Source organism: Bathycoccus prasinos, assembly GCF_002220235.1.
Source record: "Bathycoccus prasinos genomic : Chromosome_2".
Taxonomy (NCBI): Eukaryota; Viridiplantae; Chlorophyta; class Mamiellophyceae; order Mamiellales; family Bathycoccaceae; genus Bathycoccus; species Bathycoccus prasinos.
In genome coordinates this window covers 635662-657519 of record NC_024007.1, presented here as the reverse complement: position 1 = coordinate 657519, position 21858 = coordinate 635662, and the positions used below count along the sequence as shown (strand labels likewise).

Sequence of the window (21858 nt, the reverse complement as noted above, 5' to 3'; positions counted from 1 at the left end):
AAGCTTTTACAGTAGTGTTTTGCTGGAATGCCGCAAAGCGCGTGTGAGTATAAATCGTCGCGCTTGAAAAAAAAACAGAAGAGAGAAATTAATTGGCTGCTTTTTTCCTCGGACTGAAAAAAGCAAAAGAGAAAATTTTCCTCGAAAAACGAAAGAAAGAAAAAAAAAGCCGTTGCTTTCAAAATTTTATCAGACTTCTCCGCACAAAAATCACAAATCTCTTTCTTCACGAACAGCTTTGGCTTTGGAGCCGAGAGAAGATCGAGAGAGAAAATGTCCGCGATGTTATCTTCGCGTCGGGTTTCGGTGCACGTTCCAGGAGGAGGAGGAGGAACGAAGGCGGCATTCTCGAGGAGGAGCGCATTCGTTTCCGGGATGAGGCCTCTGCATCGAACCGCCGTGAAAAAATCATCGTCGTCGTCGCGACGACCGAAGAACGCGGGGAGGAGGAGGATGATCTCGTCGTCGTCGTCGAGCAGAGATTTATTCGAAGGCGACGAAGGCTTCGACGTCGAGCTTTTGCAGAAAGATCTCGTCGAGGAAGGGCTGTTGGATCAGAAACACGCGAACGGGTACGTCAAAGAGTTTAGTTGAGATATCTTTCTTTTTCTTCTTTTTCCCAACGGCCGAAAAACTGATTTTTGAGCCCCTCCTGTGTGTTGGTGCCAAAAATACTGACGAATCTCTCTTTTTACCACCTTTGACGATAACAAAACAACAGACACTTCAACGGCCAAACGACCGAGGCGATCGCGACGCTTCAGCAACAGTTCGGTTTACCCGTCACCGGCGAATGGACTGAACTGGAAAGATTGGTGTTTCAAGGAGGCGCGCAAAAAAGCCAACGCGTGCGCAACTTTAACGACAGAAACGCCGGCGAGCGAGCGTTGGCGCCTCCGACGGCGAGAGGGAAGAGGGCGTTGGAAAACGCGCAAATGTATTACACGAGCGTGGAGGATTCGCGTGATTTGATCAGAGACGGTAGTGACGCGTTGCAGCGGTTCGTACAGCCTGGGCTTTCTGGAGATATTTTGACCGGATTGGTCTGGGGGTTGGGCGTGGCGAGCGCGGTGTCGTTCACGAATGATCTTTTTGAAGATTATTTGCAACCCGTCGGTCGGCAAAAATCGAAAGAACACCAGAGAAGATGGAACGAAACACCAAACGACGAAGGTTTGTTACCAAAGTTGAACTTTTTTGGCGGCGGGGGTAGCGGGGGTAACGGCGGTCGAATCCAACGCGCATTTAAGCAAGGAGGAGGACGAGGACAGCGGCAACAGGAACAGCAACAACCTTTCGAACGAGGTGTGGCGTATGCATCTTCTTCCTCGTCGTCTCCGCAACGAGACAGTGGTAACGGTGGTACAGTTCCGTACTGGCAAACTGGACGTACTTCGCGCATGTTGCAAGAATACCACGGAGCTTCTGCTTCCTCGTCGTCGTCCAACTTTGTGCCGCCGGCGAACGCGCCTGGGTCAAACGTGCCGCCTTCGCCGGCGTTTGCTCATATGAATACGAACGCGTCGGCTTCGATGAGTGTGAAAGAGATGAACGCACTTCGAAAAGAAATTACTCGACGGAACGCGAGTCAGGCGTTTGCGCAGTATAACAACAGTAGCGGCGATGCGCCGGCGCAAAAGAGAAACACAAAAATAGGCTCCCGAGACGCCGCCTTGGAACCAATTCGAGCGAAAGCTCGCACGCAAACGCTCGAGAGACCGGGATACGCGAACGACGGCTTTGGCGAGTATGGGAATAAGAACGACAGAAATGGTAACAATAGCAGCACCAGTAGCAGCAGCAGCAGCAGCAGCAACAACAACAACCCGGGGGACGCGATGGACGAACACAATCGAGGGCCTCTGTATGTCCAAGGCTTGGACTTCCTCCGCGAAATCCCGAGCAAAGTTCCAAACTTGTTCGCACCGAGTGAGTTCTCAGCACGAGCGATTAAAGAGCGCGAGCTGGAAGCGTCAATACAGGAGGCTCGTCGGATTGCCGAGAGCGAGCGCGCGGAAAAGCACAAAGCACAAGAGGCGTTTGCGAGACAAAAATCTGAACTCTTGGAGGTTTCGAGAATTGCTCGTCAAGCCTCTTTCGTGGCTGATTCGCACGAGCAACGCATCAAAGAAATACAAGAGAAGTTGAATTCGATGCAAGTTAACGAAGGGACGAAAATGGAAAGTTTAGTCAGTCGAATCGACGAGTTGGAATCCTTCGTCAACAAGTCTTTGCAGGATAAATTTGAAAATCTCGAGGTGGCGGCGGAGCGCAAATTCAAGCAACTCGCCGTCGATGTCGAGAGAATTGAATTAGCGATGAAAGATGCCGGCTCGAATTTGGACGAGCTCGATACGATTGGTCAAGTTACGATGGCTTTGTCGAGCGTGAAGAACGACGTGACTGCAAAGTTACAAGCATTTGAAGCCCAATTGAACGAACAATTGGAAGCGACGTCGAGACAATTAAAAGAGGACCGAGAAAGCGACACTCGCGCCGATATTGCGTTTGCAAAGTTGGACGCGCTGGAACATTCTCTTTTGGACGTCCAATCTGGTGCCGGTGCTGAAATCGAGCGTTTACAAGCGCACATTGATCGATTGGAGGCGAGCTTGCGAGCCGCTCCGGCTCCCGTGGTAGTTGAAGAAGAAGAAGAAGAAATTATACGAGAAGAAGAAAAAGAAGAGGTCATTATTCCCACCTCGTCCGCATACACTGAAGTGGATACATTAGAGGAGTTGGACGTAGCAAAAGAGCAGGAACAGGAACAAGAAATTGTCGAAGAAGTTGTGGAAGAGAAGAAACAACAGCTCGAGAATCTCTTCGCGGCGCCCGCCGTGCCAGACGTTGTCATTCCCATAGCTCCACCAGTCACTCCGGCACCGGAGGTTGAAAAAGAGGACGACTTCATCGATGGACAGATATTCGAAACTGGTATTCCGAAACGCATCGCGACCGGTCGTGAGGTTATGTTGCAAGGCTTCCACTGGGAGTCACACAAGTCTGAATGGTACGACATCGTCAGCGACCGCGTGGAGCAAATCAGAGACGCCGGGTTCACGCAAGTTTGGCTCCCTCCGTCTGCGGACTCGCTCGCACCGCAGGGTTATTTACCAAGGAACTTATACAAGCTCGACTCTCACTACGGATCCGCCGAGAAACTCAAATCTTTGACTCGCAAGATGAAAGAAAACAACATCTTGCCAGTCTTGGACGCCGTGTTGAACCATCGGTGTGCGACGCACCAAGGTGCCGGCGGAAAGTGGAACCGATGGGAGGGCACTGGTATTGACTGGGGAGATTGGGCTATTTCCAACGAGCAACCGGACTTTGCCGGCTCTGGGAACGCTCCAACCGGCGACGTTTTCCACGGCGCGCCGAATATCGACCACACTCAAGACAAGGTTCGCCAAGATTTATGCGAATACATGAAATACTTGACCTCCGACGAGGTTGGTTTCGGTGGTATTAGATTTGATTTCTCCAAAGGTTACGGCGGTTCGTTTACAGGCGAATACGTCCGGGCTTGTGAAGATAATGTCGAATTTGCCGTTGGGGAGTTTTGGGATACCATGAACTACGGCGTCGGATTAGAATACAACCAAGACTCGCACAGGCAAGCCATCGTTGATTGGGTCGATCAAACCGGCGGGTGTTGCACCGCGTTTGATTTCACGACCAAAGGCATCTTACAAGAAGCATGCGGGCGCGGCGAATTCTGGCGTCTCATCGACGCACAAGGTCGCGCTCCGGGCGTTATCGGTATATGGCCCGCTCGAGCGGTAACCTTCTTGGACAACCACGACACGGGAAGTACTCAAGCGCACTGGCCATTCCCCGGTAAGCAAGCCGGTCAAGGTTACGCGTATATTTTGACCCACCCGGGTACCCCGTGCGTCTTCTGGGACCATTACTTCGATTGGGGCGACAACTTGCGCAAACAAATCGACTCTTTACTCGACGTCCGCGACAAGATGAAAATCCACGCTCGATCCGTCTTGAAAATAGAACACGCCAAGGATAACTTATACGCCGCTAAGATCGACGATAAAGTCGCCGTGAAGTTAGGTCGCGAACACTGGGAACCCAAAGGTGACGGATGGAAAGTTGAAGCGTTCGGCGACGACTGGTGCGTCTGGACGTTGACCAAGTAGAAAGAAAATCTGGCGCGCTGGCGCGATACGAAAGAAGAAGCAGAAGAACAAGAAAAAGATGCCCCCTCGAATCTCTCCGCCTGAGAAGAGTGATGACCGTTGTTGTTTATATCGATTGACGACTCGTCTGAAAAGGAGTTTGCGATTCGTAAAAGTTACCGAGGAGATGGAAAGAAAAGATACGAAACCGTATTAGCAGTTAACATTTTTATATTTATTCTCACATCAAATCACATCAAAAAGTCAACTCAACTCCTCTTTTTGCTCAAAAGTCTCTTCATTTCCACGCACGAGACACGCGCACTCCCAACTTGCAAAAAGAGCAACAAACACTTTTGCTACTGTATAATTGCTCGCATGTTCTCTGCGTCATCCTTCCTCGCCAACGGCGCGCATCATCCGTTCGTATCTCTCTCGTCATCGTCAACGAAGAAGAAGAACAACAACAAACCGTCGTCGTCGTTTCGTTGTTTGTCGTCGTCGTCATCGACGACGCGCAAAAACGCTCACCAATCGCACCTTCTCTTTGCAAGGAAAAGTGCATCATCTATTCGCAAGGTACGTATTATGCACCAACATCGCGGCACAAACAACGCGTAAAAGCTTCTTTTTTGTCGCGAGCGCGCTCTCGCGCGGCGTTCTCTCCTCTCGGGGGCAGATTGCCTCGAGTGCAACAAATCACCTAAAAATAAACTCACAAAAAAAACGTTTTTGTTCCTCTCCAAACAACCAAAAACAGGCGCGAGGTGAACACTCGCAAAATCGAGCGATTGCGGATGACACGCCTGTACTAGGGCTTAGCAGCAACAACAAAGATTCTACGTCCTCTTCCTCGTCCGAGGAACGGGAGAGACTGGTGGCTGAAATCTTAGAAAACGTGGACGATGGAGGTGCGCGCTTTCGAGAACGCGAATAATGTTGGCATTTCCCCTAATCCATCCATCGTCGCGAGTTTTTGGTTTGATGCGAGCAACAAACTGACACACTTTTTCTCTCTTTCTCACTATTATTAAACAGCATTCGGCGGCGCCATGTCCGCGGAAAAAGACGAGCAAACCTTTGAAAATATCAAACAGTTAGAGCTCGTCTCCCAGATCAAACCGTTATCGAACCCGAAAATTTTTGGCTACTACGACGTCGCGTACACGAAAGCCGGGTCGAAGCAAGACGGCGCGCCAGCCGGAGGGGCGTTTCGATCGAAACTTGGGAGACTCATTTTTAAAACGGAAGGGTTGGAGCAAAATTTAGTGGAACCGAACTTTGTGGAGAACAGAGTCGCGTTTGAGTTGTTCGGTTGTATTCCAGGGGAGGTGAAATTGAGAGGCACGTTTGAGCAATCGAAAGCGCACGATAACGACGGGAAAACGGTTCGAGCGCAATTCGGTTCGCCAACGTTTAGAATTTTTGGTTTGCCAGCCTTACCTATTGGGCCAAAATCAGAGGTGACCTTAGCGACGACGTACATCGATGATCGCGTGCGGTTAGGTTTAGGCGGGCGCGGTTCTCGGTTTGTCTTTAGGCGCAAAACGAAAGAGCAACACGAGAGAGACATGGGATATTGGGGAGTCGCCGGGTTAGCCGTGGTTACAAACTTAGTCAGTACCGTGTGCATGTTCTTTGCGGCGAGGCATTACCAATCTTTAGGGACGAGACCGGGGATGACGGCCAGTTTGTACGCCGCGTTTGCGATGTTGTTTGCGTTCAACTTTATTTTGAGACACGCCGGGAAGAAGTGCGAACGCGACGGGTGGGAAATCGCGCCAGCTTTGTCGGAAGAAGCGAAGTCGTTTTTGAAAGGCACGAGAGAAAACAAAACAGAAAACGTGTTTGGGAAGAGCAATAACTAGTAGGCATTTATTCTTAATTCTTTTCATACATAGCAAGCGGCGGTACACGATATTACACTACAACAATCTCTATCTTCAATCTAAATTCACAGGAGAACGTCGACGACGTCTTCATCGTCCATGTCTAACGTCTCCGGCGTATCTTCGCTAACTTTAATCCTATCACCGTCGAACGTGAACTTCGCCTTCGCGACGTCTCCTTCCGGATGATGTTCGTCCACAAAATCCTTCCATATCCGTTCGAAAGTGTATCTCTTCGACGTCTCGAACTCGACTTTCTTCGTATTGCTAAACGCAAACACCAACTGGATCGGTTCGTATCGCACATCGTCCTCATCTTCATCATCCTCAGCCCCGTTCGCACCTAACGCTCCAACATTATCATCAGAAGCAGCGACGCCGTTACGTTGTTCATCTCCGTCGTTCTCGTCCTCGAAGACCCTCGCGTCTGTTTTCTTCGTCAGCTCTCGCATCAGCGCCGAGGCCTCTCGCATCTTCTCGTCGTTATAGTGCGCTCTGTCTCTCCTCGCGAGAGTCGACGAAGGCGGCGCGTCCGAATCTGATGATTCCGACACCAACGCATTATTACTCGTCGGTTTCTCTTCTTCTTTTTCCTCTTCTTCTTCGTCGTCGTCGTCCTTTTCGTCGTCCGTTTCATCATCATCATCATCATCATCCGAATCTGAAATCAAAGCTCGAGTTCTCTTCCTCTCCTCCTCCTCCTCTTCCTCCTCCACTTTCCGTTTATTCGTACCGTTATTACTCGTCGTACCTAACGCGTTATTCTTCTTCTCCTCTTCTCGTTTTCGGTTATAGCTCGGCGCGTAGAATAAATCCTCGTCGTCGTCTTCGCTGCTGCTGCTGCTGCTGCTGCTGCTGCTCATAGTTTCGTGTAACGAGTATTCAACCGATACGTAATAAGGGAGTACGAGAGAGATGGATTTTTGAATTTTTTGGTGAATTAATTGGTTGGTTGTTTGTGAACGTTCCCTCGGTCGCGATTTTCGTTCGGAAAGTGAATATTCCTGGAGGCAACCTTGCTCGTGTGCTCCATAGTAATAATACTACTCCCGCACGCACCATCACATATACACACGCGTTGTTGTTTAAAAATGTCAGACAGTTACATCGACAAAAACACGTACGCGTACTACCACGGGGGTGGGGGTGCGCAACAATCAAAAGACGGAAACGACACGCGAATGGAACCGGTGTACTCACACAAATCTCCAAAAACCGGGTTCGACGACATTCTGAATCTCGGCGAGGCGATACAAAACTGCGAAAGTTTCAAGACGCCGATAAGGAACATGCGACCGTACGGAGGCATGTATCGATGCCGATCGAGCGGGCAAAATAGGTTTTGTGACATGTGTTGTGCCGTGTGTCCGGTGTGCGTGTATAACGTGCCGTGTTGCGGGTCGGATTCGTGTTTATGGACCATCTGGTGTTGGCTCGGGATACCGTTACCGTGGTCGTTTTGTACGATGTTTTCGTGCGAGATGATCGGGCCGAGCGTGGTGACGAGAGGTAAACACGGGGAGCTCGCGTGTCAGTACGTGAGATTAGAAGAGCACGAGAAAGGATACGGGTGCTTTGGAGCGCAGGGATGCGATGGTTTCAAAACCCGGGCCGGGCTCAGGGACGATACGCCGATGTTGTTGAAAGCCGAGCCCGGGTGCTGTTAGGAAATGAAACGTTTTTCCTTTCGCGCACAAAGTTAAAAAACTCTCTCGCAGAAAGAGATGATTTTGGATCGTGCAAAACAACCATCGTCGCGCCTCTCTTTACCACAGCTTCGATGTGCTCCGGAAGTCGTTCGTCCACCTATTTTTTATGTATATAAAATTATAAGTCACCGATGTATATTAAACTTCTACGTGTATGTTTCTCTTTGTTTGTTTGAGCGTCTCTCCGTCTCTCCTTTATTACGCCGCCCCGCCCGTTGCTGCTCCAGCAGTGGACAAAATAATCCCAATAATTAAACCGTACAAAGCCAACGCTTCGCAAAAAATCAACATCAAAACCATACCGACGAACAATTTCGGTTGCTGCGCGTTCGCTCTCACCCCGGCGTCGCCGATAATACCAATCGCCATCCCCGCGGCTAAGCCAGACAAGCCGCACGCTAAGCCGGAGGACAAGTGCGCGTACCCTTGAAACAACGTGTACCCAGTCGGAGTGATGTTCGTGGAGATGATGACGGCGATGATCAAACCGTAAATGCCGAGAACGCCCGCCATGACTGGCGCGATGACGGATTTCATCACGAGCTCTGGTCGCATCACCCCCATGCTCGCGATCCCAACGCCCGACTTGGCCGTCCCGTACGCCGCGCCTATGTTTGCAAACACCAACGCGCTCGCGGCGCCCATGAAACCAAAAAACGGCGCCACGGCGTCGCCGCTGGAGTCATCGTTGGTTTGCGCGAGCGCTCCTTTTGTCCCGCTGCTTATGAATAAGAGTGCGAGCAAAACTGCGATTTGGTACGTGGTACACATTTTCCGGATGAGATCTTATCGGACAAAATCGACTCACGAATTCTTCTTCCGGTGAAAACGATGTGATACTAAAAGAGCAGTCGCAGCAGTACTCGAACAGCGGGCGATTAGAGATTCTTTTTATGTCTTCTTCTTCTTTAACTTCTTCTTAAAGCGAGAGAGAAAGACTCGAAAACAAAGAACGCTGCGAATGAAATGACGAAAGTCTGTGTGATGAAAACGACAGACGAGAGGTTTTTCAAAAGGAGAAACCGAACAAAAAACACGCGCAATTGGCTTGTTTTTTTTCGCACGAAAAACTAAAATTTTAACGAACGTTCGCTTCAAAGCGAAAGAAGAGAGTTTTGATTCAATTCCAGGAATTCATTCACGCACGTTTTTTCTCGCAAAGAGAGAGGAGGAGCGAGAAGAAACACAGATTCTGTTGCATCTCTCTCGTTTGTCTCGTCATCGTTCGAGACAGAGTCAGACGGAGGAAGAGTACTTTTGAGAGTGGGCGAGAGAGAGAAAGAGAGAAGAAAAGAAAGAACGGCGAAAATGACTTCGGGTGGTGAAAAATAAATCGCGCATTTCGCGCGCGAAATGGAGGAGGAAAAGATGGAGACGTTTTTCTCTTTACCCGGCGGGAACGTTGATGATGCGAACAACGATGCGGCGAAGAATAGTTCTCGTCGCTTGGATGGCGCTTTTCTTCGTGCGAGTTTAAAGGAGGCCGAGAAAAAAAAATGTGCATACATCGTTCGAGGGATAAATGCCACTTCGTTTGAGATTATTCGAGTCGTCGCGCCGGCGTCGTCGATTGGTGGGCAATGCAGAAAGAAGAACGTGTCGAGAGTCACGATGCGTCCGAAAGCGTTCGTGAGTTGTGGTGGTGATGGTGACAGAAAGGAGACTTTTCTTCAATGCGCGATAAACAAAGACGGAGACGCGATTGCGGTTACGGATGGTTTTACTTTAGTGACGTATCACCGAGTGTCGACACGAATGGATGGAGATGAGGAAGATGCGGAGAAAGAGGTCGGTTTCAGTTCGTCCGAGGACGAGAGCGAGGACGAACCCCATCCCGACGACGCGTGGGTGGAAACCGAGTCGATTGCGCTCGAGCGCGATAAAAATGGAAATTGGAGTACAGTTTCTGATATCGCGTGGAATAAACGTTGCGATGAGATTGCGATTGCGTACGCGAGTTTTTTAACGACATCTCAGCGATGCATCGTGCGCGTTGAACACATTTGGAACGAAGATGAACAGAAGAGTTTACGGGTGGGAAGGAAGTCGGATTTGACGTATGACGTTTTGAAAGATGATCAATACGCGACAAAGTTACGTTGTGGCGACACGGTGATCGCGTCGAGTTCTGCGGAGACCGTGTTCGTGTATTTCGGTACTGCTTGTGCGAGAATTGCACACCCAAAAGGGAGCATCGTGCTCGACTTTCTCGTATTGGAGGATGACGAAGCAGTCGACGAGGAGAAAAATATCTCGCGTTCTAGGGCGTTAATTGCTACGTTAGCATCCGACGATTGCGTTCGTTTTTGGAACGTTAGATGCACCACCAACGGCGACGAAGCCGACGGCGACAATAATAGTGAACTCGTTTCGTCAAAGACTACATCCTCGCTAAAAGTGTGCGTTACGAACGACGAATCAACAAGCGGTGGTAAAAACGCTTTCGTATCGTTCGACGTGCACGAAAATTTTCTTCTCACCGTCGATGCAAGTGGTTTTGCCACGGCGTGGTTATTATCGAACATCCGGGGTGATATTAATAATAGAATAGCGAAAGCCACTCGCGTTCGACGGCGTTTTTCTATGTTCGGTGCGCCATTTTATAACCAAATCCCCGTTTCCGTGATGGCGAAGTGTACGCTGATTGAATCTCAAAATCGAGTCGCCGTAGAAGCGATCGCGTACGACAGCGAACGCATTGAACGTTCGTACGGTACGTCCACATCTTCAGTTTCGACGTCTATTTCGAGTGGACATTCTCACGCGTTGAAGAAAATCGATTCAAATACCAAGGCGGATAAAATCGGGACGCTCGATGTCTCCGGCAAATTGAAATTTTGGCTGTCGAGCGGCAACGCGAGCTGGACTTCTTTAGGCGGGACAATAGAAAATATAGAATCGTTCGCCTGGTCGAATTTAGATGAGAATGTGGTATATCTTCTTCGTCGTTCGAATAGTAGCGTTGATGAAGACGGGGCGCTCGCACGCATCGCATTCACAGACGAGAACGTTTCAGAAATGATCTCGATATCGCTTCCGAGTCATGCTTCAAGTACGTTCTGGAATTACGACAGTTTAAACGTGTTAAGTGACGACGATGTTTTGATTCTCACCCCGAGAATTTCTGGAAACGTCAAAGTCTGTTCAATCAAAGCTCGGCAGGGTGGAAATGATACCACTCTTTACGAGTGTAAAGAGATGTCTATAGCATCAAAGACGCCTCGCGGTACATTCGATGTTGTCAAATGTACAGTTTCTGGCCCAATAATCGCATGCTTCGACGGCAACACTCGGACAAACTTCTGGCGATTTGATGCTGAAGTGCAAATTTTTGATTTGCTCGGCTATGTCAGTTCCTCGAAAAATGTCGTGAGTCTTTCGACGTGCGGCTCGAGAGCATGTGTGGTTGATGTATCCGGGAATTCTATTGAATTGCTCGACGCCTCTGGCGAGCTCGATGGTAAGTTAACGAGCGTGGCAACCTTTCCGTGCGACAGTTTCGAGAGATCTGGAACGCCTACATCGGAATGGTTAGATATCGGTGGTGGTTCTCTGGCTTGTTTAGTCGCTGTTAATCAGAAAGTATTCGTCCTGGCACCGAACTCAAAACTCGGAGAATGGACTGTTGCTTATTCTCGCGCGTTTGAAAAACCAATCGCTCGAGCGGCGTGGAAGTCAAACGGTTCAAGTATAATCGTATCGTTCGACGATGGTGAAATACTATCTCTGGGAGTGCAAGGTCACGAATCATTAGCGCGTAAAATTGCGGAAATCTCTGCACCGTTACCGTGCTACCATCCCGCAGTCTTACACGATTGGATCGTGCGCCGGAAGGCGCATCGCGCGAGAGCCGCGATTCGAAAGGTTGTCTCGCACCTGGAAAACGTGAACAACATCGATATGCCCACGGACTTGACATCCTCTGCGCGCAGCACAATTTCATCAATATTGGAACTAGAAAATTCAAACGCCGACGATCGGCCGTCGACGCCTCGTGGAAAAGTCATCTCCCCTAGAGGCGCTTCAAAAGTGTCAGCGTTTAGCAGCGCACCGACGCCATCGCTCGTTCCAGAATTTGATATGAGCGCGTTTGGAGGTTTTGGTGGTGGTAGTAATAGCAGTACTTTTACAACCAACAAAACGAGTCCAAATATGTTTGCTCCGGAAAATCTCTCGCGTCAAAACAGTTTAGCATCCGAATCTACTTCGTTGTTTCGGCAAAATTCAAATAGTTTAGATGATTCGGCGTCCATGACGACGTATACGAGCACGGCTACTGCGCCGGGTTCATCGGTTTCGTTCAGTGCGACCGAAGCAGAAATTGCCGCAGATGTATTCTCTCGTCACGCGGATTACCTTGGACTGAGCTCGCAAGAAGCAATCGAAGTTCTCGGATGTCTCGACGCTTTGAGAGATAGTGATGTAGGTATCGAAGCGACGGTTGATCAAGCCGGGAGGCGTTTACACGCACTTCATCGCGTTCGCGAGTTAACTTTTGGACGACAAAGAGGAACCGATAACGCCGATGTTGATGTAACTGGAGAAGGGTTACTCTGGGCAGCGCATTGCGAAACCGGTGACGCTGTCATCGACGCCATCCTTCACACGTCTTCGTCTTCCCAAATTGCTTGGCGGGACTTGCGCATGCTCGGCGTCCCTATTTGGCTTCGAAACGAAACTACCTTGAAAACTATCCTCGATAAAGCCGCGCGCGCCTCGTTTGCAAAAACGAAAGATCCAGAATCGTGCGCGTTGCTTTTTGTATGTTTAGGTCGGACGTCAGTATTAGCTGGATTATACAAGGCGAAGCGGGACCAAAAATTGTTTGAGTTTTTATCGCGGGATTTCAACGAGAAGAGACACCAAGAAGCGGCGTTGAAAAATGCGTACGCGTTGCTTTCAAAGCACCGATATGAGCTCTCTGCGACGTTTTTCGCGCTCGCTGGACAATACGAAGACGCCGCAAAGATTTGTTTGAAGCATTTGAATGACGTTAGCTTGTCGATAGCTATTTTGAGATGCGCGACGGGTCCTTCCTCGTCGTCTGTGATTGGTAAGGATGGTTCGTATTCGATGGAGAGCGAAGTGTCCAAATTTATCCGCAAAGAGATTCTCGAAGACAAAAATGATGCTATCGATTCGTTCGATACAAAATGGCGACTCGCGGCGTTTTATTGGATGTCTGGCGATTGCGTGAAAAGCGTGGCAATGCTTTCGCGACTTGTAGGAGGAGGCGAGACCTTCACCAACGCTGATACTAAAAAAGAAAGTCATGCTTTAAAGGCGTCTGCTTTAGATCTCTTGACGCATATAGCATCGAGAAGACGTAAAGTTGTTGATCCACGCGTCCTTGTGGCGTGTGAGAAAGCGGTGAAAACTAAAAGCGCGAGCGTTTCCCGAGCGTTTGAACTCGCGGGGATGCCTTTAGCAGCATTAGAACGTTTAACAAATTCTCGCGGTAAAAGAGATGGTCACGAGAATAGCTTGGGATTGAAATCAATCATTGATAACGAGGACGACGTGCCTGAATTTGAACAAGTCGGAGGCCTTTCTCCGTTGAAACAAAAAGATAGCATTGATCACGCGATGGAGCTCGCATCGACCGTGGTTGAAAATTTTGGTCTAAACGATGTGGTTTCGCCGTTGCGACGTTCAGTTTCTCAGCTCGTTAACACCGGTCAGTTTGATTTTGATGGCGCGTTTGGATGGAAGCTAGATCACAATGCAACAACGACATCAACGCCAACAACGGCGGCGGAGCGAATCGATGTTCCCACAACTCCAGCGAACGACGAAGCGCTCACACAAAAAGGTTCTTTATACCTTCCGATCGAACAGAGCAACGCAGATGAAGAAGGAACTTCCGTTCAACATCTCAACGCGCTCAAACAGAAAGGCGTTCAGTTTGTCACGAAAAGTGCGGCGGCGCGTCTCGCTGCGAGTGCTCTTTTAGTCGCTTTCGATGAAAGTGGGAGTTACGTAGCCAAATACAGCGACGTCCCGGACGACGCGCAAGCGTGCACGGAGATGCTTTCTAGAGCACCGTTCGATGTTGATGCGTCAATGCTCCAACAGAGCCTCTCGAGACGCGCGTTGACGTTGCGACGATATGAAGACAATTTGAATTCAAACGCGAATAGAAAATTTTCTTCGGCAACAGCGAATGATGGATTAGCTGACTTCTTTCGATCTTCGGTGAAACGTAAAATTGCCAGTGCTGCTGCACTGCATATTCAGACCTCATCTACGAAACGCGCTGTTTCTAAAAAATCGGACAGAGATGCCTCGATGCCAGTTTTGAAGAAATCGGTCGAGCTCGCGCGTCTCAGCGGCGATGGATTCGTCGACTTGTGTTGCAATGCGAGAGAAACGACCGAGTTGGCTGTAGCTGCTGTGCGACGCGGTTTAGTCACGGTCGATTTGAAGGAACTCTCGAAATCGGGAGACAGTAAGCGCGCCCCGGGCGTTTTATCTGCCGCCGAAGCTATGCGACGCGCAACGGCAGAGAGTAAAGCTAGAGAACCTACGCGCTCCTTGATGGAACTGTTCGGCTTTTCAAAAAAGCAAAATCTTTGGGCAGAAGCGTCGGTATCGCTCGAAGATTGGAACGTGTCGTTCGCTCCTAAATATTCAAAACGAAAGAATCGAATGACCTCGTCCTCCAACGCTGCTAATGTCGCAGATAGAGAACCTTCATCTCCGGACGCGCACAGGCGTCCAGAGACGCCTTCTTCGGCACCAAAGACACCGCACTTACACGATTGGGGCCACGAGCTCGGCGTCGTAATACCTGCCGCGGCGGCGTTGTCGCGTCAAGATTCTCAATCGTCTCCCGGTTCTTCGCCGCGATTTAGTCTTGCCGGTGGAAAAGAAAGCGAGTCACCCGCAGACGTTTCCGCGAGAGTCGTCGTTTCGCACCCATCGTTCCCGATTTTTGCGTGCGGCAGTGCAAATCGAGGCTTACAAATATGGAGGTTCGGATTCGAAGAGACGAAGAAACGATTTCAACTTGAAAGTTCGAAAGATAGCACGTCGAATGGAAGCAATTCGCACTCTACTTCATCGTCCTCTCCCGTCGCTCTCTCGTTTAACGCTTACGGCGAACGATTGGCGTGCGCGACTACTGACGGCCGAGTTGCCTTGTACGATTCCTCTTCCTCTCTGCGAACGATGGCGTCTCGCTTGTGCGTGTTTGATAGCAACTCCAACAGTTCCGCTTTTGTTGCCGCTAAACCAAAGGAAGTTGCTTTCGTTTCAACTCTGGTTTGCGCGATTGCGTGCGAATCCAAAGGCTACTCCAATGGCGTCACCGGCGGTATGATGCGTTCGGAAAAAGCGCTGGCGGATGGAAACGGCATTTTACTCTGGGATGCCGCACAACCAAACTCGTCGAGATGTGGTGTGTTATACGACACATGCGGCGTTACGAGCGTGTTGGATTGCGCGGTCAACGGACCATCGCTCCTCGCTTCAGGCAACAGAAATGGCGAAGTTGTTGTGCACGATCTTCGGAAGCTCTCTTCGTCGACGTCTGCGACGTCCACGTCAACCACGGCGCTCTGGCGCTCCGCCGCCAACTCCACCAAAATCACCTCTTTACTCCACCACAACACCTTCTCCTCCTCTTCTCCAACCTCGGAACACCAAATCCTCCTCTCCGGCGACGACAAAGGCGACTTGCGCGTCTACTCTTTCTCAGACGGACGCCTCTTACAATCCGCGGAGAAAGCGCACGACAAGCACGCGTTCATGGCGCCGAGGATCGGCGGCGCCTCCGTCGCCGTAGGCTTGAGCTCGATGTGCAAATTAGATAAAGGCGTGTTAACTGCCGGAGGCGACGGCGCCGTCAAGTTGTTCAGATTTAGTTAGTCCTTCGTAGTAAACGTTGCTTCGTAATACTACTACTATTACTCTCCGCGCGTATTTTTGCGAAGCATTTCCCTCCTCAGAGAACCTAATAAAGAGACTGAACGAAACAGTAAAAGGTCGAAAGTGTTTAGATTTATGAGTCATTCGTACTCGTTTCCTTGTTGTTGTCTTGTTGTTGTTGTTCGCGTAATACTACTAGTACTACTACTCTCCGCGCGTATTTTTGCGAAAACAAAGGAAGGATTTGCCTCCTCAGAGAACCTAATACAGAGACGAACCATTAAAAAATCTTCATTCAAAACACACAAACAGAAGAAGATCAAATGTCCGCCGCTGCGAACTCCGCCGCGTACTGGAGAATCGCCGGGATGTCGTACTTGAAGTACGCCAACGCGTGCGCAGAAATCGTTCGAGGCGCGCTCAAGGAGCCGCACTTGTCCAAGGTATAGTGTTATTACTCTCGCTTCTTTCTCTTTCCGCTCGAGAATCGATCGATCCATTTTCCTCTTCCCGGTCAAAGCTTTCTTTGCTGACAATTTTCTCTCTCTTTCATAAAAGGCTCGAGCGCGGGACGCGGTGTACTTTAAAGCGACGAAATATGTGAAAGGATCCCCCGAGGCTGCCGTGATCACGGAGGTCATACCCGCGGAAATACCCAAGTAATACTATACACAACGATGTGCGTTGGGGGAAATTAGCTTAGAATGTGTAGTGGTATTATCGCGGTATTACAACGATAGTAAAGCGTCTCTCTCTCTCTCTCTCTCTTTCGCGCAGCAGTAAGTATTACCCGTGTGTTGCATCGTCGTACTTTTTATCCATCATCACGTCATCGCATCTAAAGATCTCTTTTACACGATGTCAACAAATCCGCGAACGCTTGGCACTGCGCCACGTTGTCCGTGTTTTGTTCGAGACATTTCCCGAAAAGCTCCATCGGTCCCGCGCACGGGTTCGTTCTCGCGTCGACGACTGCACCGTTGGACGACGATGCTCCTTCTTCAGCGTTGTTTTGCGCGGATTCGTACGCGATCGTTCTCGGTCCCATGATGGAATCCGTCACTCGGTGGCCGATGCCCGATCCGGCTCCCCACATCATCCCTTGGCCAATCATCGACGCCACGCCGCCGAGCAAGGAACCGCCGCCTTCTGTTCGTCGCGTCGAGGGTGGGGGCGCGCCGGAACCGCGCGCAGTCGGGGCCTTGCGGGAGAAACCTCCACCGCCGCCTCGTCTTCTGCCCATTTTTAAGAAGCTTTGTGTGTGTAAAAGTGAAGAAACAAAGTTGCCTTTTTTCCGTTGTTGTCTAAACATTTTTATATTATACATACTACAATACGAGTACCTAGGTACTACCATTATGAACGCTAGGGAAAAGCAGGCGTCGGGAACTCTTCGGAGAATTCTTTGTTTCTGTTGCCGCTTCCGTTCGCTCGCTTTGCGGCTTCTTCTTCTTTAACTTCTTCTTCGTAGGCGTCGTCGTCTGAATCGTCGTCGTCGTCGAAACCGTCTTCGATGCCGCCAAACTGCTCCAAAGGAAACGTTTTCTTTTCGGTTTTATTCGCCGCGATGATTTCGTCGCGAGTGTCGTCAAAGTCGAGCTGAATGGAGTCGCCGTCGTTGGCGAAGCCGCTCAAGAGACACTCGGAGAGTTGGTTTTCAACCATCGCTTGGACTGCTCTGCGCATCGGTCGGGCGCCGTATTTCGGCGAGAAGCCGTTGCAAAGTAAGGCTTTTTTGAAGGCGTCCGTGCACGTGATGACGACGCCTTTCTTTGCACATCTAGAAGCGACCGATTCGAGCATGTTTTCGGCGATTTGCGCGACTTCGAGTTCACCGAGCGGTCTGAACACGACGATTTCGTCCAAGCGATTGAGAAATTCCGGTCGAAAGCGCTTGCCGAGGTTTTTGCGCGCGAGTTTTTTCACGCGTTCGTAGGCATCTATTTTCGCTTGCGGTGTTTTCGCGCCAGCAAAGTTTTCTAATATTTCTCGCGAAGCTATGTTGGTCGTCATAACGAGCATGGCGTTGGTAAAATCAACAGTCCGGCCTTTGCCATCTGTTAATCGACCATCTTCTAAAACTTGAAGCAACGCATTGAAGACGTCCGGATGCGCTTTCTCAATTTCGTCGAGCAAGATTAACGAGTGCGGGTTGCGTCGAACGGCTTCGGTGAGTTGACCACCTTCGTTATATCCAACGTACCCAGGCGGCGCCCCGATTAATCGCGACGTACTCACGGCTTCCATGTATTCAGACATGTCGATGCGGACGAGATTTTTCTCGGCGCCGAAATACACCGTCGCTAACGCCTTGGAGAGTTCCGTTTTACCCACACCGGTTGGTCCGGCAAAAATAACCGAGGCGACAGGTTTGCTCGCGTCGGCTAAACCGGATCGAGCTCTTCGAACGGCACGAGCGACGGAAACGACGGCTTCGTTTTGACCAATTACTCGTTTCGTCAACTCTTGTTCCAAACCGAGTAAATTCTTCGATTCTTCCACGGATAACTGTTTCACGGGAATACCGGTCCATTCCGAAACGACTTCTTGAATGTCCAACACAGACACTCGAAGCACTTGCTCACCATCGCCCGCCTTTTTATCTCTCAGTTGAACCAACGCTCCGGCTTCGTCTAAAACATCGATGGCTTTATCCGGTAAAAATCGATCGGTGATGTACCGACTGGACAACGCCACGGATGCTTGAATCGCGTCGTCCGAAAAAAACACATCGTGGTGCTTCTCGTACGTTTCTTTCAGACCAGCTAATATTTTTAAGGTGTTTTCCGGCGACGGCTCGTCCACTCGCACCGGTTGAAATCTTCTCTCCAACGCCGCGTCCTTTTCGATGTATTTTCGATACTCGTCCACGGTGGTCGCGCCGACGACTTGGATCTCACCTCGCGCTAAAGCTGGTTTCATGAGGTTACCGGCATCTAAACCGCCATCATCGCCGGTACCTCCGGCACCTACAATCGTGTGTATTTCATCGATGAATAAAATAATATCGCCGGCTGATTTTACTTCTTCCAACACCGAGCGCAAGCGCTCTTCGAAATCGCCTCTGTATTTCGTATCCGCGAGCAACAAACCGACGTTCAAGGACAAGACTCGTTTATTCTTCAATCTTCTCGGGACGATATCGCTATCTGCTGCGATCAAACTCGCTAACCCTTCCGCGATAGCCGTCTTCCCTACCCCTGGATCGCCAATCAAACACGGATTGGATTTCCGTCTTCTCACTAAAATTCTCACCGCCCTCTTCGTCTCCTCGTCTCTCCCAAACACCGGGTCCAACTCGCCTTTCCTCGCCATCGCGGTCAAATCCACCGAACACTGCGCCAATATATTCTTCACTTTCTTCTTATCGATCTTTTTCCCACCAGCTCCGACTAACTCTTTCTCGTCGCCGACGCCGTTTACGAAATCTCTCAATAAAGGCACGTCAACTTCAATCTCGTACTTCGGATCCGTCAACACGTCGTAAGCGGTGCACTGATCGTCCGCCACCATCCCAAGCACCAACTCTTTCATCGTCACCTCGTTTTTACCCGCGACTCGTTCGAATAACTTTTTCAAATCGTCTCCTAACGGTACCAACCCGTCCGCTTTCTTCTTCTGGTTCAACCCGCTAAACGGATTGACGAGGTCCACGTCCGTCACGCCCGCGCGATCGCACAACGCTTTCTTCACCGCATCTTCCGTCGCGCCGGATTTATGTAACGCTTTCGTCGTCGAATTTCGCTTCTTCGTGCACGCGTACAACAGATGTTCCGTGTTCACTTTACCGCTGTTGAATTTTTTCGCGTTGTCCATCGCCTCTTTCACGAGAGTGACGGATTCGCCGTCGAACGATTCAAACATGCCACCACCTGCACCATTTGAAGCGTTGAAAACAACGACACCGCGTCTTCCTTGTCGTTTTCCGTTCGTTTTCGTATACGTCGTCCTCTTTATTGGTCTCTTTTTTAGGCTACTCGACGACGTGAACGACATCGACGCGCTCATCATTTGACACGTCGACATTGTTAATGTTGTGTAGTAAAAGACGACACGTCGTTGTTTACGCAGCAGCGACGACAAAGAAGGCAAAGAAGACGAGAAGAACGTTAATGTCGTGGTATGCTCGTGCTGTCTGATTCTATAACAGACGAACAAACAAAGCGAGAGTGAGTGAGACGAATGTATCTCGTATCCTCTTTTTATGGAGAAAATATGTCTGTGTTTTTTAGTGCGGACTGACTTCCTCCTTCTCGTCGTATTATTGTTGTTGTTGTTGTTGTCATTCGCCGCTGTTCTAATCCTCGGAATCTCGTTGCCGATTTTCGACAAATTCAGCGTATTCTTCGTCCGTTGGTTCCGGGCACCCTTTTTCGAGCATGTAGTTTTCGCACTCGGGTTGCTCGTAGTACCGAGCGAAAGCGATGTCTTCCCAGTCGTTAAGAGGCGCTTTCGCCTCTTCGACTAAGTATTTGATACAATCGAGTTGGCCATCCCTTGCAGCGGTTGCCACACAGAGGATCGTTGCCTTATCAGATATCTTTCTTTCTTCAACAAAATATCTCAAGATGTGCATGTGACCATCGCTTGCTGCCAGTAATGCTGCGTTTTTCTCCGTCCTTCGCGAAGGTTTTACTTTGTCGAAAAGAAATCGAAGACAGTCGAGGTGTCCTCTATCAGCTGCTAGTCCACACGCCTGTTCTTCATCATACGGGCAATCGTTAGAGAAGCAGTACTTCAACATCTCGAGATTACCATAACATGCTGCCACAGTAATCGTCCTTTCATCCCACTCGCACTGTTTCACTTCTCTCGCCCACTTGAGAAACTCGAGTTTGTTCGTTCCAGCAACTACCGAGCAAAACCAGGCTTGATCCATCACTCTTCCACTTTTATTTTTCTGTCCCCATCTCGTATAATTCCACGCCCACGCCCACTCCAACGTCGAAATGGATGAACATTCGTAAATACCCCAATTTAATTTCGATACGTTTACCCCGGCGTACGCAAGCACACCCCAACTCTCTCTATTCACCTTCTTAAAGAAAAACCGATCTGTCCTATTCAATTTCGGAAGCACATGCGATACAAAAATATCCTTGTGATGCAACACCAATCCCGTCCAAAGCGGCGTCGGTCCGAGCTTCAACCGCTCCATTTCCGCGGCGAGCTCTTCTTTCTCCCTCTTCTTCTTCCTCTTCTGCGCGCCGGACATCTTTTTCCCCATTCTTATTCTTCTTCTTCTAAAGTCAACGTTCTTTTTCTTCTCTTTTTCCCAAAAGGCGTTTTTGTGTGGTTTTGTCAACTTTTACTGCCACTTGTTTGAGGAGTATTCGCATACATGTAATAACGATATGCAGACACAAACAACAACAACAACATCAAAAGTAAACAACAACAACCAGTGTTATCGATGCGAAACCGTCGCGGTTCGATGCGATCGCGAATCGAAAATCGCCGTGGTCTCTTTAAACCGACCCAGGTATTTGAACGCGATCAACGCGCAAATGTGGCGAGAGATACCTGTCGTATTTGACGCGCTTTCCGAGGATGAAGAAGTAAACGCGATCGTGCTCACCGGGGAAGGGAAACATTTCTGCGCCGGGATAGACGTGTCGAGTAAAGAATCCTTGTTTGAAACGCTCGGAGATGTAGAGAACGAACGCGATTTGGGGAGACGTAATGAGTATTTGCTGAGGCACATAAAGCGGTTGCAAGCGAGCGTATCGAGCGTGGAGAGATGCCGGAAACCGGTGGTGTGCATGATCAAAGGCGCGTGCGTTGGGGGTGGGTTGGATATAGCGGCAGCGTGTGACATACGAATGTGCGACCGGACGGCTTTTTTTAGCGTGAAGGAGGTTGAGTTAGGCATCGTCGCTGATATAGGCTCCTTGCAGAGGCTACCGAGCATCGTCGGGCAAGGAAGGGCGACGGAGCTCGCGCTGACCGCGAGGACGGTGAAAAGCGACGAGGCAGAAAAGATTGGGTTAGTTTCCAAATGCTATAGCGATGCTGAGGAATTAGAACGTGCGTGTGTAGAGGTTGCGAAAAGAATGGCGAGTTTATCGCCGTTAGCTATTCAAGGGACGAAACGTTCTTTGTTAAACTCTCGAGACTCTGAAAGCGTCGAGAAAGGATTAGAATACGTAGCTTTGAAAAACGCGGCGCAGTTGATTTCGGACGATTTGAAGGAAAGCATGAACGCGCGGTTCGAGAAGAGAAAACCCGTGTACAGCCGTTTGTAAAAATACGATGAGT

The 21858-nt window shown here is 49.7% G+C and overlaps 11 protein-coding genes across 11 annotated transcripts; 6 read left to right on the top strand and 5 right to left on the bottom strand.

The window, feature by feature from the left end:
• Nucleotides 1-273: 273 nt before the first annotated feature.
• On the top strand, nucleotides 274-4154 carry Bathy02g03490 (alpha amylase; the record flags this gene model as incomplete). Its single annotated transcript, XM_007514786.1, has 2 exons — nucleotides 274-572; nucleotides 722-4154. The coding sequence occupies 2 exons, from the start codon at nucleotides 274-276 to the stop codon at nucleotides 4152-4154; spliced, it is 3732 nt and encodes a 1243-aa protein (XP_007514848.1).
• Nucleotides 4155-4511: 357 nt separating this feature from the next.
• Nucleotides 4512-6001, top strand: Bathy02g03480 (predicted protein; the record flags this gene model as incomplete). Its single annotated transcript, XM_007514483.1, has 3 exons — nucleotides 4512-4712; nucleotides 4894-5044; nucleotides 5172-6001. 3 exons carry the CDS (start codon nucleotides 4512-4514, stop codon nucleotides 5999-6001), a joined length of 1182 nt encoding a protein of 393 aa, XP_007514545.1.
• Nucleotides 6002-6087: 86 nt separating this feature from the next.
• Bathy02g03470 (unknown protein) lies at nucleotides 6088-6885 on the bottom strand (the record flags this gene model as incomplete). The annotated part of the gene is made up of 1 exon (XM_007514693.1): nucleotides 6088-6885. One exon carries the CDS (start codon nucleotides 6883-6885, stop codon nucleotides 6088-6090), a length of 798 nt encoding a protein of 265 aa, XP_007514755.1.
• Nucleotides 6886-7113: 228 nt separating this feature from the next.
• Nucleotides 7114-7689, top strand: Bathy02g03460 (unknown protein; the record flags this gene model as incomplete). The annotated part of the gene is made up of 1 exon (XM_007514581.1): nucleotides 7114-7689. The coding sequence occupies one exon, from the start codon at nucleotides 7114-7116 to the stop codon at nucleotides 7687-7689; it is 576 nt and encodes a 191-aa protein (XP_007514643.1).
• Nucleotides 7690-7929: 240 nt separating this feature from the next.
• On the bottom strand, nucleotides 7930-8502 carry Bathy02g03450 (the record flags this gene model as incomplete). The annotated part of the gene is made up of 1 exon (XM_007514448.1): nucleotides 7930-8502. One exon carries the CDS (start codon nucleotides 8500-8502, stop codon nucleotides 7930-7932), a length of 573 nt encoding a protein of 190 aa, XP_007514510.1.
• A 582-nt stretch (nucleotides 8503-9084) lies between these two features.
• On the top strand, nucleotides 9085-15600 carry Bathy02g03440 (hypothetical protein; the record flags this gene model as incomplete). Its single annotated transcript, XM_007514903.1, has 1 exon — nucleotides 9085-15600. One exon carries the CDS (start codon nucleotides 9085-9087, stop codon nucleotides 15598-15600), a length of 6516 nt encoding a protein of 2171 aa, XP_007514965.1.
• A 323-nt stretch (nucleotides 15601-15923) lies between these two features.
• On the top strand, nucleotides 15924-16263 carry Bathy02g03430 (predicted protein; the record flags this gene model as incomplete). The annotated part of the gene is made up of 2 exons (XM_007514884.1): nucleotides 15924-16043; nucleotides 16159-16263. 2 exons carry the CDS (start codon nucleotides 15924-15926, stop codon nucleotides 16261-16263), a joined length of 225 nt encoding a protein of 74 aa, XP_007514946.1.
• Nucleotides 16264-16438: 175 nt separating this feature from the next.
• Nucleotides 16439-16843, bottom strand: Bathy02g03420 (predicted protein; the record flags this gene model as incomplete). The annotated part of the gene is made up of 1 exon (XM_007514755.1): nucleotides 16439-16843. The coding sequence occupies one exon, from the start codon at nucleotides 16841-16843 to the stop codon at nucleotides 16439-16441; it is 405 nt and encodes a 134-aa protein (XP_007514817.1).
• Nucleotides 16844-16965: 122 nt separating this feature from the next.
• Bathy02g03410 (predicted protein) lies at nucleotides 16966-19626 on the bottom strand (the record flags this gene model as incomplete). Its single annotated transcript, XM_007514707.1, has 1 exon — nucleotides 16966-19626. One exon carries the CDS (start codon nucleotides 19624-19626, stop codon nucleotides 16966-16968), a length of 2661 nt encoding a protein of 886 aa, XP_007514769.1.
• A 271-nt stretch (nucleotides 19627-19897) lies between these two features.
• Bathy02g03400 (predicted protein) lies at nucleotides 19898-20815 on the bottom strand (the record flags this gene model as incomplete). The annotated part of the gene is made up of 1 exon (XM_007514747.1): nucleotides 19898-20815. The coding sequence occupies one exon, from the start codon at nucleotides 20813-20815 to the stop codon at nucleotides 19898-19900; it is 918 nt and encodes a 305-aa protein (XP_007514809.1).
• A 139-nt stretch (nucleotides 20816-20954) lies between these two features.
• Bathy02g03390 (enoyl-CoA hydratase) lies at nucleotides 20955-21845 on the top strand (the record flags this gene model as incomplete). The annotated part of the gene is made up of 1 exon (XM_007514713.1): nucleotides 20955-21845. One exon carries the CDS (start codon nucleotides 20955-20957, stop codon nucleotides 21843-21845), a length of 891 nt encoding a protein of 296 aa, XP_007514775.1.
• Between the last annotated feature and the right edge of the window lie 13 nt (nucleotides 21846-21858).